The sequence below is a fragment of the Coregonus lavaretus genome, assembly GCF_964263955.1.
Source record: "Coregonus lavaretus genome assembly, chromosome: 1".
NCBI classification, from domain to species: Eukaryota; Metazoa; Chordata; class Actinopteri; order Salmoniformes; family Salmonidae; genus Coregonus; species Coregonus lavaretus.
Window position 1 is genome coordinate 89679843 of NC_139988.1, and position 13163 is coordinate 89693005.

The window sequence follows — 13163 nt, forward strand, 5'->3', positions numbered from 1 at the left end:
TGATTATGGAATCTGGGGAGCTATGGGGTTGACGGCTTTGTTTACGTTCAGTCTGCCAGGATCTAAAATCCAAACTAAAATCGAGTGCTCTACCTCGTGTTCTAAGAACAAGGCCTTCAGTTGCCCCTTTGACCAGAAGTCCATGGCGTAGGCCAGCAGCTTAGTTGAAATGGTGTTGATCCGTAAGAAATTCCCAACAAACACAACTCTCTCGATTTTCTGAAAGTGAAAAAAGGTAGTAAAATATATGTCATGTGTCCAATTCACTCGTTTTCCCACTAAGAACACCATTACAAAACCAATACTGCAGTGAGTCTTGCGAAACACAACAGATTAACAGTTCTGAATCATAACAACAGGAACGGTTAACATTTTAACATGATTCAAGTTATTTTGACGAAATTATATTACAAAACACAAGTACAGTGGGGGAAAAAAAGTATTTAGTCAGCCACCAATTGTGCAAGTTCTCCCACTTAAAAAGATGAGAGAGGCCTGTAATTTTCATCATAGGTACACGTCAACTATGACAGACAAAATTAGAAAAAAAAATCCAGAAAATCACATTGTAGGATTTTTTATGAATTTATTTGCAAATTATGGTGGAAAATAAGTATTTGGTCAATAACAACAGTTTCTCAATACTTTGTTATATACCCTTTGTTGGCAATGACACAGGTCAAATGTTTTCTGTAAGTCTTCACAAGGTTTTCACACACTGTTGCTGGTATTTTGGCCCATTCCTCCATGCAGATCTCCTCTAGAACAGTGATGATTTGGGGCTGTCGCTGGGCAACACAGACTTTCAATTCCCTCCAAAGATTTTCTATGGGGTTGAGATCTGGAGACTGGCTAGGCCACTCCAGGACCTTGAAATGCTTCTTACGAAGCCACTCCTTCGTTGCCCGGGCGGTGTGTTTGGGATCATTGTCATGCTGAAAGACCCAGCCACGTTTCATCTTCAATGCCCTTGCTGATGGAAGGAGGTTTTCACTCAAAATCTCACGATACATGGCCCCATTCATTCTTTCCTTTACACGGATCAGTCGTCCTGGTCCCTTTGCAGAAAAACAGCCCCTTGGTGTTCTTTGGATGCAACTCAGCATTCTTTGTCCTCCAAACACGACGAGTTGAGTTTTTACCAAAAAGTTATATTTTGGTTTCATCTGACCCTATGACATTCTCCCAATCCTCTTCTGGATCATCAAAATGCACTCTAGCAAACTTCAGACGGGCCTGGACATGTACTGGCTTAAGCAGGGGGACACGTCTGCCACTGCAGGATTTGAGTCCCTGGCAGCGTAGTGTGTTACTGATGGTAGGCTTTGTTACTTTGGTCCCAGCTCTCTGCAGGTCATTTACTAGGTCCCCCGTGTGGTTCTGGGATTTTTGCTCACCGTTCTTGTGATCATTTTGACCCCACGGGGTGAGATCTTGCGTGGAGCCCCAGATCGAGGGAGATTATCAGTGGTCTTGTATGTCTTCCATTTCCTAATAATTGCTCCCACAGTTGATTTCTTCAAACCAAGCTGCTTACCTATTGCAGATTCAGTCTTCCCAGTCTGGTGCAGGTCTACAATTTTGTTTCTGGTGTCCTTTGACAGCTCTTTGGTCTTGGCCATAGTGGAGTTTGGAGTGTGACTGTTTGAGGTTGTGGACAGGTGTCTTTTATACTGATAACAAGTTCAAACAGGTGCCATTAATACAGGTAACGAGTGGAGGACAGAGGAGCCTCTTAAAGAAGAAGTTACAGGTCTGTGAGAGCCAGAAATCTTGCTTGTTTGTAGGTGACCAAATACTTATTTTCCACCATAATTTGCAAATAAATTCATTAAAAATCCTACAATGTGATTTTCTGGATTTTATTTTCTCAATTTGTCTGTCATAGTTGACGTGTACCTATGATGAAAATTACAGGCCTCTCTCATCTTTTTAAGTGGGAGAACTTGCACAATTGGTGGCTTACTAAATACTTTTTCCCCCCACTGTACATACACATAAAACTGTAGCAACATTGGAAGAAAAATATGAATTACGACCACAATGCGAAGCTAAAAGACAGGAGTCTGCTGTACGTCCCCGGCCCTGTACTCAATGTGATTCAATTTACAACGCCAGAGATGAGAAATCAGTTGGACCTTGAAACGCTAGGTACAGTATGTATCTGTACTGCTGTGTCCCTGTTGAACTGAACTGCCTTGCACTGTTTGTCCTGTCCTGTACAATCACTATGACACTAAAACAAGTTCCTATCAACCATTGTTGTTCGGGCAATTAAGTATTCTATTTTCTGTGGTTCATGCTTTAGGACAAAGTCTAAAGGTCAGATGGTGGCGGCGGCACTGAAGCTGTGTGCCATTTGATAGCCCTGGTAACACTGTCAAGAAGCTGAAAGCACACAGAAAACCACCCAAATCACTTTAATATGCGGTTGTCCCACCTAGCTACCTTAAGATTCATGCGCTAACTTTAAAGTCGGTCTGGATAAGAGCGTCTGCTAAATGACTAACGTGGAAATGCAAATATGCCCTTCAGACAACTACTTCTCCTGAAAACATACACTACATGATCAAAAAGTATGTGGACACCTGCACGTCGGAACATCTCATTCCAAAATCATGGGCATTAATATGGAGTTGGTCCCCCCTTTGCTGCTATAACAGCCTCCACTCTTCTGGGAAGGCTTTCCACTAGATGTTGGAACATTGCTGCAGGGACTTGCTTCCATTCAGCCACAAGAGCATCAGTGAGGTCGGGCATTGATGTTGGGCGATTAGGCCTGGCTCGCAGTCGGTGTTCCAATTCATCCCAAAGGTGTTCGATGGGGTTGAGGTCAGGGCTCTGTGCAGGCCAGTCAAATTCTTCCACACCGATCTCGACAAACCATTTCTGTATGGACCTCGCTTTGTGCACAGGGGCATTGTCATGCTGAAACAGGAAAAGCCCTTCCCCAAACTGTTGCCACAAAGTTGGAAGCACAGAATCGTCTAGAATGTCATTGTATGCTGTAGCGTTAAGATTTCCCTTCACTGGAACGAAGGGGCCTAGCCCGAACCATGAAAAACAGCCCCAGACCATTATTCCTCCTCCACCAAACTTTACACTATGCATTCGGGCAGGTAGCGTTCTCCTGGCATCCGCCAAAATCACATTTGTCCATCGGAATACCAGATGATGAAGCATGATTCTTCACTCCAGATAACGCGTTTCCACGGCTTCAGAGTCCAATCGCGGTGAGCTTTACACCACTCTAGCCGATGCTTGGCATTGCGCATGGTGATCTCAGGCTTGTGTGCGGCTGCTCGGCCATCGAAACCCATTTCATGAAGCTCCTGACGAACAGTTCTTGTGCTGACGTTGCTTCCAGAGGCAGTTTGGAACTCGGTAGTGAGTGTTACAACCGAGGACAGATTAATTTTACACGCTACGCACTTCAGCACTCGGCGGTCCCGTTCTGTGAGCTTGTGTGGCCTACCACTTCGCAGCTGAGCTGTTGTTGCTCCTAGACGTTTCCACTTCACAATAACAGCACTTACAGTTGACCGAGGGCATCTCTAGCAGGGCAGAAATTCGACGAACTGACTTGTTGGAAAGGTGGCATCCTATGACAGTGCCAGGTTGAAAGTCACTGAGCTCTTTAAGGTCATTCTACTGCCAATGTTTGTCTATGGAGATTGCATGGCTGTGTGCTCAATTTTATACACCTGTCAGCAACGGGTGTGGCTGAAATAGCCGAATTCACTAATTTGAAGGGGTGTCCACATACTTTTGTATATATAGTGTAAATTAGTGAATTCATGTTAATGTGTAATAATGCAAACTGTATGGAGAATGTGTGTGTGGTTACCTCGTTGACGGCACACATGCGTGCAATGGAACCTATGTTATTGGTGATGGTGACTAGCGTAGCCCGGGCCAGGTCCTCTTTGCTGATGGAGTCTCGTTTCTCCTTGCTCATCATGTGGCCAAAGCTGTGGGTTAAAGGTCACCCCAGAACAGAAACACAACAGGAGAATCAAAAGGTGCTTCTTATAAAGGTGCTTACATGAATCGACAAATGCTTCTTTAAATTTAAACAATACCAATTAGGGTTGCACAAGACTCCCAGAATCAGGAGGGAACAAGCAGCAAACCCGTATTCCTCCAACCAGGATTTGTGGAAAAACAGGGAATTTATTGAAAGTTCCATGAATTTTGAAACCCTAGTACCAATAAGGGATTGTTTTGTTAGAAATGTAAGGGAATTGAACATCATATCATAAGGCCAGTGATAAAGATGCCTTCTGGGACAAGGACACTGTTGTGTTACTGCACCTACGGGTAACTGCCAAAATAAAGGAAACACGAACATAACGTTTCTTAATAGGGTGTTGGGCCACTACGAGCCAGAACATCTTCAATGCACCTTGGCATAGATTCTACAAATGTCTCAAACTCTATTGGGTGGCACCGCTCCAGAATCTCCTATAAGTGTTCAATTGGGTTGAGATCTGGTGACTGAGACGACCATGGCATATGGTTTACATCATTTTTCATGTCTATCAAACCAGTCAGTGACCACTCGTGTCCTGTGGATGGGCGCATTGTCATCCTATAGGGACATAACCATGGTGCCAAAATAATGGCCTGCCCCGAATTTGTTTTTTTTTACACATGACCCTAAGCATGATGGGATGTCAATTGTATTACTCAGGAACCACACCTGTGTGGAAGCACCTGCTTTCAATACGCCTGTCCCTCGTTTACTCAAGCGTTTTCATTATTTTGGCAGTTACCTGTACATTGCACCTTATATCTGTGTACCTGCTTTTACAGTTCATTAACTACCATAATAACCCACTTAATACTGGGTAACTATTTGAACTTCATTGGTAATTAATTACACCGAGACTGAATTATTACACAGACATACTGAATTATTACCAAGAATTAAGAATTAATTCAGGATTAGTTGCAGAATTTATACTATTGCGGAAGCAACTAGCAACACCTTTTTTCCTCTGAGCTCCTCGGTGCCAGCGCTCCGTTAGAAAAGACCCCTGCATTTCTAAGAAACAAGAATTTAAATACCCAAATAAGTATATATTTCTAAAACCAATCCCAGTATGGCATATTTTCAGAGGGAGCTCTTGAAATGACAAAGTGTGTTTCATGTGCCATCTCTTACGAATAAAAGCCTACATAATTCAACATATGACTATGTAAATTAACTCAGTTTAATGAATAAGAAGGCATGACTGGCCGGTTTATCATGGTAGATATAGCCTAATGTTCATCATAATGATCTTAATAATGATTATATAATGGTACATATCAGGGTTGGGGTCAATTCAAAATCAATCTCATTTAAAATTCAGAAAGTAAACCAATTTCCAATACCACATTTTCCTAATTGAAGCAAATTGGAATTTCAGTGTACTACCCGAATTGACTGGAATTTAAATGGAATTGACCAACCCTGGTACATATATTATCATAGTAGATATAATGGTACATATATTATCATAGTAGATATAATAGTAGATATAATGGTAAATATATATTATCATGGTAGATATAATAGTAGATATAATGGTACATATATTATCATGGTAGATATAATGGTATATATATTATCATGGTAGATATAATGGTACATATATTATCATGGTAGATATAAATGGTACATCCACTCAGTGGCTAGTACTGGGTCAGACCCCCTTTGCCACCAGAACAGCCAGAATTCTTCAGGACATAGAAACGTTGCTCAATTGGTATCAAGGGACCTAACGTAACCGAATGCCTCGATGCCTGGCTGCACTCAGTGGCCAGTTTATTAGATACACCACCCCATTCATGAAAATGGTTCGCTCCTACAGACAGTGAGTCACGTGGCTTGCTATATAAAGCAGGCAGACAGGCTTCGAGGCATCCAGTTACTGTTCGATTGAACGTTAGAATGGGCAAAAACGAGTGACCTAAGCGACCGAGCGTGGTATGATAGTCGCGTGCCGGTTCCAGTATCTCAGAAACGGCCGGCATCCTGGGCTTTCCACGCACGACGTGTCTAGGGTTTACCGAGAATGGTGCGACAAACAAAAAACATCCAGTCAGTGGCAGTCCTGTGGGCCGAAAACAGCTCGTTGATGAGAAGAATCGTGCAAGCTAACAGGCGGGCCACAAACAGGCAAATAACGGCGCAGTACAACAGTGGTGTGCAAAACGGCATCTCGGAACGCACAACTCGTCGGTCCTTGTCACGGATGGGCTACTGCAGCAGACGACCACACCGGGTTCCACTCCTATCAGCTAAAAACAAGAAGACGCCGGCTTTAGTGGGCACGCGATCACCAACACTGGACAATTGAGTGGAAAAACATTGCCTGGTCTGACGAATCCCGGTTCCTGTTGCATCATGCTGATGGCAGAGTCAGGGTTTAGCATACGCAACATGAGTCCATGGCCCCATCCTGCCCGGTGTCAACGGTACAGGCTGGTGGCAGTGGTGTAATGGTGTGGGGAATGTTCTCCTGGCACACGTTAGGTCCCTTGATACCAATTGAGCAACGGCTGAACGCCACAGTGTATATGAACATTGTTGCTGACCAGGTGCAGCCTTCCATGGCTACAGGAGGGTCCAACCCAGTACTAGATGGATGTACCTAATAAACTTGCCAATAAGTGTAAATTAAGTGGTAGATATAACTCATCATACACTTAAGTGTAAAAAACATTAGGAACACCTTCCTAATATTGAGTTGCACCCCCTTTTGCCCTAAGTAAACAGCCTCAATTCGTCGGGGCATGGACTCTACAAGGTGTCGAAAGTGTTCCACAAGGATGCTGGCCCATGTTGACTCCAATGCTTCCCACAGTTGTGTCAAGTTGGCTGGATGTCCTTTGGGTGGTGGACCATTCTTGATACACAGGAAACTGTTGAGCGGGAAAATCCCAGCAGCGTTACAGTTCTTGACACAAACCGGTGCGCCTGGCACCTACTACCATACCCCGTTCAAAGGCACTTAAATGTTTTGTCTTGCCCATTCACCCTCTGAATGGCACACATACACAATCCATGTCTCAGTTGTCTCAAGGCTTAAAATCCTTCTTTGACCTGCCTCCTCCCTGTCATCTACACTGATTAAAGTGGATTTAACAAGTGACATCAATAAGGGATCATAGCTTTCACCTGGATTTACCTGGTCAGTCTATGTCATGGAAAAAGCAGGTGTTCTTAATGTTTACTCAGCGTATATATTAATGGTAGATATAATGGTATATATTATCATGGTAGAGCCAGTATAATGTTCCGGTACTGAGTGGTCCCTCGCTCACCTGGAGGCCACAGCAGATCCTTGGAGACTGAAGCGCTCATAGTCTCCTCCGTAGATATCCTTCACCAGCTTGTCCACATTGCTGCTGTCCCCTCTGCTAGCCATATCCAGCGCCTCTTCAAACGTCTCACACCCCGTCAGCAAGCAGCACAGGCCCAGGAACGTTCCCCCACCAAGACTGAGGGGAGGAAAACAGAGACATACAGTGCCTTCAGAAAGAATTCATATTCCTCACCCTGCTACACACGATACCCCATAATGACGAAGTGAAAACATGTTTTTAGAGATTTTTTTGCGAATGTATTGAAAATGAAATACTGAAATATCGCATTTACACATAAGTATTCACACCCCTTTTCTATGACACTCCAAATTGAGGGGAGGACACAGAGAAGGGATCAGGCCCAGGAGCGTACCCCCACCAAGACTGTAAATCATGCATTGACATCAATGGGAAATGTGTGACATTTTGTAGTTACACCCATGCGTGCTTAAAGTTACGGTCTCGTCCCTTATGCTGAGGAAGGGTCATTGAAAGAGGTCCTGAATTAACTTACAGCAGAGGCCTAAAAATGAGTCTCTTCTCAGCCTGAGACAGGGAGAGTTAGTGAGGGTAGGCAGAACAGGTCCCATAGGAACTGTAAGATGACCCCAAGTCCACAGGAACTGTCACAAGCCCACAGGAACTGTCACAAGCCCACAGGAACTGTCACAAGCCCACAGGAACTGTCACAAGGCCCACGGGAACTGTCACAAGGCCCACGGGAACTGTCACAAGCCATCAGGAACTGTCACAAGGCCCACAGGAACTGTCACAAGGCCCACAGGAACTGTCACAAGGCCCACAGGAACTGTCACAAGTCCACAGGAACTGTCACAAGGCAACAGGAACTGTCACAAGGCCTCAGGAACTGTCACAAGCCCTCAGGAACTGTCACAAGCCCACAGGAACTGTCACAAGCCAACAGGAACTGTCACAAGACATTAGGAACTGTCACAATGACCTGGGTGGTCTCTCCTTGGTTACCCAAACACTTTTACTAATCTAACCTTGACTAAACCACAGCCAAGTTATCCTTCTTTGAAAGAGTTACAGTGCCTTCAGAAATTATTCACACCCCTGAAGTTTTTCCACATTTTGTTGTGTTACAGCCTGAATTTAAAATTGATTAAATTGAGATTTTGTGTCACTGGCCTACACAAAATACCCCATAATGTCAAAGTGGAATTAACTAAAAATGAAAAGCTGAAATGTCTTGAGTCAATAATTATTCAACCCCTTTGTTATGGAAAGCCTAAATAAGTTCAGGAGTAAAGATTTGCTTAACAAGTCACATAATAAGTTGCATGAACTCTGTGTGCAATAATAGTTTTAACAAGATTTTTGAATGACTACCTCATCTCTGTACCCCACAATTATCTGTAAGGTCCCTCAGTCGAGCAGTGAATTTCAAACACAGATTCAACCACAAAGACCAGGGAGGTTTTCCAACACCTCGCAAAGAAGGGCACCTATTGGTGGATGGGTAAAATAAAAAACAAGTAGACACTGAATATCCCTTTGAGCACGGTGAAGTTATTAATTACACTTTGGATGGTGTATCAATACACCCAGTCACTACAAAGATACAGGCGTCCTTCTTAATTCAGTTGCCGGAGAGGAAAGAAACCGCTCAGGGATTTCACCATGAGGCCAATGGTGACTTTAAAACAGTCAGAGTTTAATGGCTGTGATAGAAAACTGAAGATGGATCAACAACATTGTAGTAACTCCACAATCCTAACCTAATTGACAGAGTGAAAAGAAGGAAGCCTGTACAGAATACAAATATTCCAAAGAATGCGTCCTATTTACAACAAGGCACTAAAGTAATACTGCAAAAAAATGTGTCAAAGCAACAAACTTTTTGTCCTAAATACAAAGTGTTATGTTCGGGGGCAAATCCAATACAACACATTACCGAGTACCACTCTCCATATTTTCAAGCAAAGTGGTGGCTGCATCATGTTATGGGTATGCTTGTAATCGTTAAGGACTGGGGAGTTTTTCAGGATAAAAAATAAATGGAATGGAGCTAAGCACAGACAAAATCCTAGAGGAAAACCTTGTTCAGTCTGCTTTCCACCAGACACTGGGTGGTGAATTCACCTTCCAGCAGGACAATATCCTAAAACACAAGGCCAAATCTACAAGAAGAAGGTGAATGGTCCTGAGTGGCCGAGTTACAGTTTTGACTACTTCAATCTATGGCAAGACCTGAAAATGTCTGTCTAGCAATGATCAACAACCAATTTGAAAGAGCTTGAAGAATTTTGAAAATAATAATGGGCAAATGTTGCACAATCCAGGTGTGGAAAGCTGTTAGAGACTTACCCAGAAAGACTCACAGCTGTAATCGCTACCAAAAGGTTATTCTACAAAGGGGTGTGAATATTATGTAAATGAGATATTTCAGTATTTCATTTTCAAAAAATGTGCTAACATTTCTAAAAACATGCTTTCACTTTGTCATTATGGGTTATTGTGTGTAGATGGGTGAGATAAAACAAATATATTTAATCAATTTTGAATTCAGGCTGTATCAACAAAATGTAGAATAAGTCATGGGGTCTGAATACTTTCTGAAGGCACTATAACTGAAAGCTTAAAAATGACATACAGTGCTTCAGAAAGTATTCATATTCCTCACCCAGCTACACACAATACCCCATAATGACAAAGTGAAAACATGTTTTTAGAGATTTTTGCAAATGTATTGAAAATGAAATACTGAAATATCTCATTTACATAAGCATTCACACCCCTTTGCTATGACACTCCAAAATTGAGTTCAGGCGCATCCAATTTCCTTTGATCATCCTTGAGATGTCACTACAACTTGATTGGAGTCCACCTGTGGGCAATTCAATTGTTTGGACGTGATTTAGAAAGAAACGCACTTGTCTATATAAGGTCCCACAGTGCACGTCAGAGCAGAGACTATACCAGGAAGTTAAGGAACTGTTCATAGATCTCCGAGATAGAATTGTGATCAGGCATACAGTACCAGTCAGAATTTAGGACACACCTACTCATTCAAGGGTTTTTCTTTATTTTTACTATTTTCTACATTGTAGAATAATAGCGAAGACATCAAAACTATGAAATAACACATATGGAATCATGTAGTAACCAATAAAGTGTTAAACAAATCAAAATATATTTTTAGATTCTTCAAAGTAGCCACCCTTTGCCTTGATGACAGCTTTGCACACTCTTGGCATTCTCTCAACCAGCTTCATGAGGTAATCACCTGGAATGCATTTCAATTAACAGGTGTACCTTCTTAAAAGTTAATTTGTGGAATGTATTTCCTTCTTAATGTGTTTGAGCCAATCAGTTGTGTTGTGACAAGGTAGGGGTGGTATCCAGAATATATATTATGGCAAGAACAGCTCAAATAAGCAAAGAGAAATGACAGTCCATCATTACTTTAAGACATGAAGGTCAGTCAATCCGGAAAATGTCAAGACTTTAAAGTTTCTTCAAGTGCAGTCGCAAAAACCATCAAGCGCTATGATGAAACTGGCTCTCATGAGGACTGCCACAGGAAAGGAAGAATGAGAGAATAAGTTAGAGTTAACTGCACCTCAGATTGCAGCTCAAATAAATGATTCACAGAGTTCAAGTAACAGACATCTCAACATCAACTGTTCAGAGGAGACTGCATGAATCAGGCCTTCATTGACGAATTGCTGCAAAGAAACCACTACTAAAGGACACCAATAAGAAGAAGAGACTTGCTTGGGCCAAGAAACACGGCAGGTAGCTTAGTGGGTAAGAGCGTTGTGCCAGTAACCAAAAGGTCTCTGGTTCTAATCCCCGAGCCGACTAGGTGAAAAATCTGTCGATGCGCCCTTAAGCAAGGCACTTAACCCTAATTGCTCCTGTAAGTCGCTCTGGATAAGAGCGTCTGCTAAATTACTTTTAAAAAATAAAAATAAAAATAAACACGAGCAATGGACATTAGACTGGTGGAAATCTGTCCTTTGGTCTGATGAGTCCAAATATGAGACTTTTGGTTCCAACCGCTGTGTCTTTGTGAGACGCACAGTAGGTGAACGGATGATCTCTGCATGTGTGGTTCCCACCGTGAAGCATGGAGGAGGAGGTGTGATGGTGTGGGGGTGCTTTGCTGTTGACACTGTCAGTGATTTATTTAGAATTTAAGGGACACAACCAACACAGCATTCTACAGCGATACGCCATCCCATCTGGTTTGCGCTTAGTGGGACTATCATTTGTTTTTCAACAGGAAAATGACCCAAAACACACCTCCAGGCTGTGTAAGGGCTATTTGACAAAGGAGAGTGATGGAGTGCTGCATCAGATGACCTGGCCTCCACAATCACCCGACCTCAACCCAATTGAGATGGTTTGGGATGATTTGGACTGCAGAGTGAAGGAAATGCAGCCAACAAGTGCTCAGCATATGTGGGAACCCCTTCAAGACTGTTGGAAAAGCATTCCTCATGAAGCTGGTTAAGAGAATGCCTAGAGTGTGCAAAGCTGTCATCAAGGCAAAGGGTGGCTATTTAAAGAATCTCAAATATACTTTGATTTGTTTAACACTTTTTTGGTTACTACATGATTCCATATGTGTTATTTCATAGTTTTGACGTCTTCACTATTATTCTACAATGTAGAAAATAGTAAAAATAAAGAAAAACCCTTGAATGAGTAGGTATGTCCAAACTTTTGACTAGTACTGTGTATCAGGGGATGGGTATAAAACAATTTCTAGAGTGGTGAAAGTTTCCAAGAGCACAGTGGTCTCCATCACTGGGAAATTGAAAAAATATGGACCTACCCAGACTCTGCCTAGAGCTGGCCATCTGGGCAAATTGAGCAACCGGGCAAATTAAGCAACCAGGCAAGGAGGACCTTGGTCAGGGACGTAACCAAGAACCTAATGATCACTCTGACAGAACTACAGAGTTCCTTGGCTGAGATGGGAGAACCTGCCAGAAGGACAACAGTCTCTACAGCACTTCACCAATCTGGGCTTTATGAGAGTGTGGCCAGACGGAAGCCACACGACAGCACGCCTGGAGTTTAAAAGACTCTAAAATCATAAGGCAAAATATTATGTGGTCTGATGAGACAAAAATTAAACTATTTGGCCTATTTGCAAAGCCTGGAGAAAACCAGGCACAGCTCATCACCTGTCGAAACACCATCCCTACCATGAAGCATGGTGGTGGCAGCATCATGCTATGGGGATGCTTTTCAGCGGCAGGAACTGGGAGACTGGTAAGGATAGAGGGAACAATGAATGGAGCCAAATACAGGTAAATCCTTGATAAGAACCTGCTTCAGAGTGCAAACGACCTGAGACTGGGGGCAAAGATTTACGTTCCAACAGGACAATGACCCCAAGCATACAGCCAAAGCAACGATGGAATGGCTTCAGAACAAGAATGTGAAAGTCCTTGAGTGGCCCAGCCAAAGCCTAGACTTGAGTCCCATTGAATATCTGTGGAAAGACTTGAAGATTGCTGTTCACTGACGCTCCCCATCTAACTTAACAGAGCTTGAGAAAATCTGCAAGGAAGAATGGAAGAAAATCCCCAAATCCAGATGTGCAAAGCTGATACAGACATACCCAAGACAATTCAAAGCCGTAATCGCCGCCAAAGGTGCTTCTACAAAGTATTGACTCAGAGGTGTGAATACTTATGTAAATTAATGATTTCTGTATTTCATTTTCAATAGATTTGCAAATCGAACAACTTGTTTTCACTGTCATTATGGGGTATTTTGTGTGTAGATGGGTGAGGCTGTAACACAACAAACTGTGGAATAAGTCA

General features: G+C 42.7%; 1 protein-coding gene across 4 annotated transcripts in view; it reads right to left on the reverse strand.

Annotated features, from left to right (window-relative positions):
- LOC311100676 (pantothenate kinase 1-like) overlaps positions 1 to 13163 on the reverse strand; it is a 28401-nt gene that overhangs the window by 5418 nt on the left and 9820 nt on the right. For 2 of the 4 annotated variants that reach the window (XM_084141621.1, XM_084141623.1), the window contains exons 4-7: positions 7315 to 7491; positions 4991 to 5047; positions 3848 to 3971; positions 94 to 219 (exon numbers count right to left, since the gene is read on the reverse strand). In XM_084141621.1, the coding sequence (XP_083997747.1) occupies positions 94 to 219; positions 3848 to 3971; positions 4991 to 5047; positions 7315 to 7491 (484 nt within the window). The remainder of the gene's footprint in view (positions 1 to 93; positions 220 to 3847; positions 3972 to 4990; positions 5048 to 7314; positions 7492 to 13163) is intronic. The other 2 variants (XM_084141622.1, XM_084141624.1) reach the window with 1 other exon arrangement.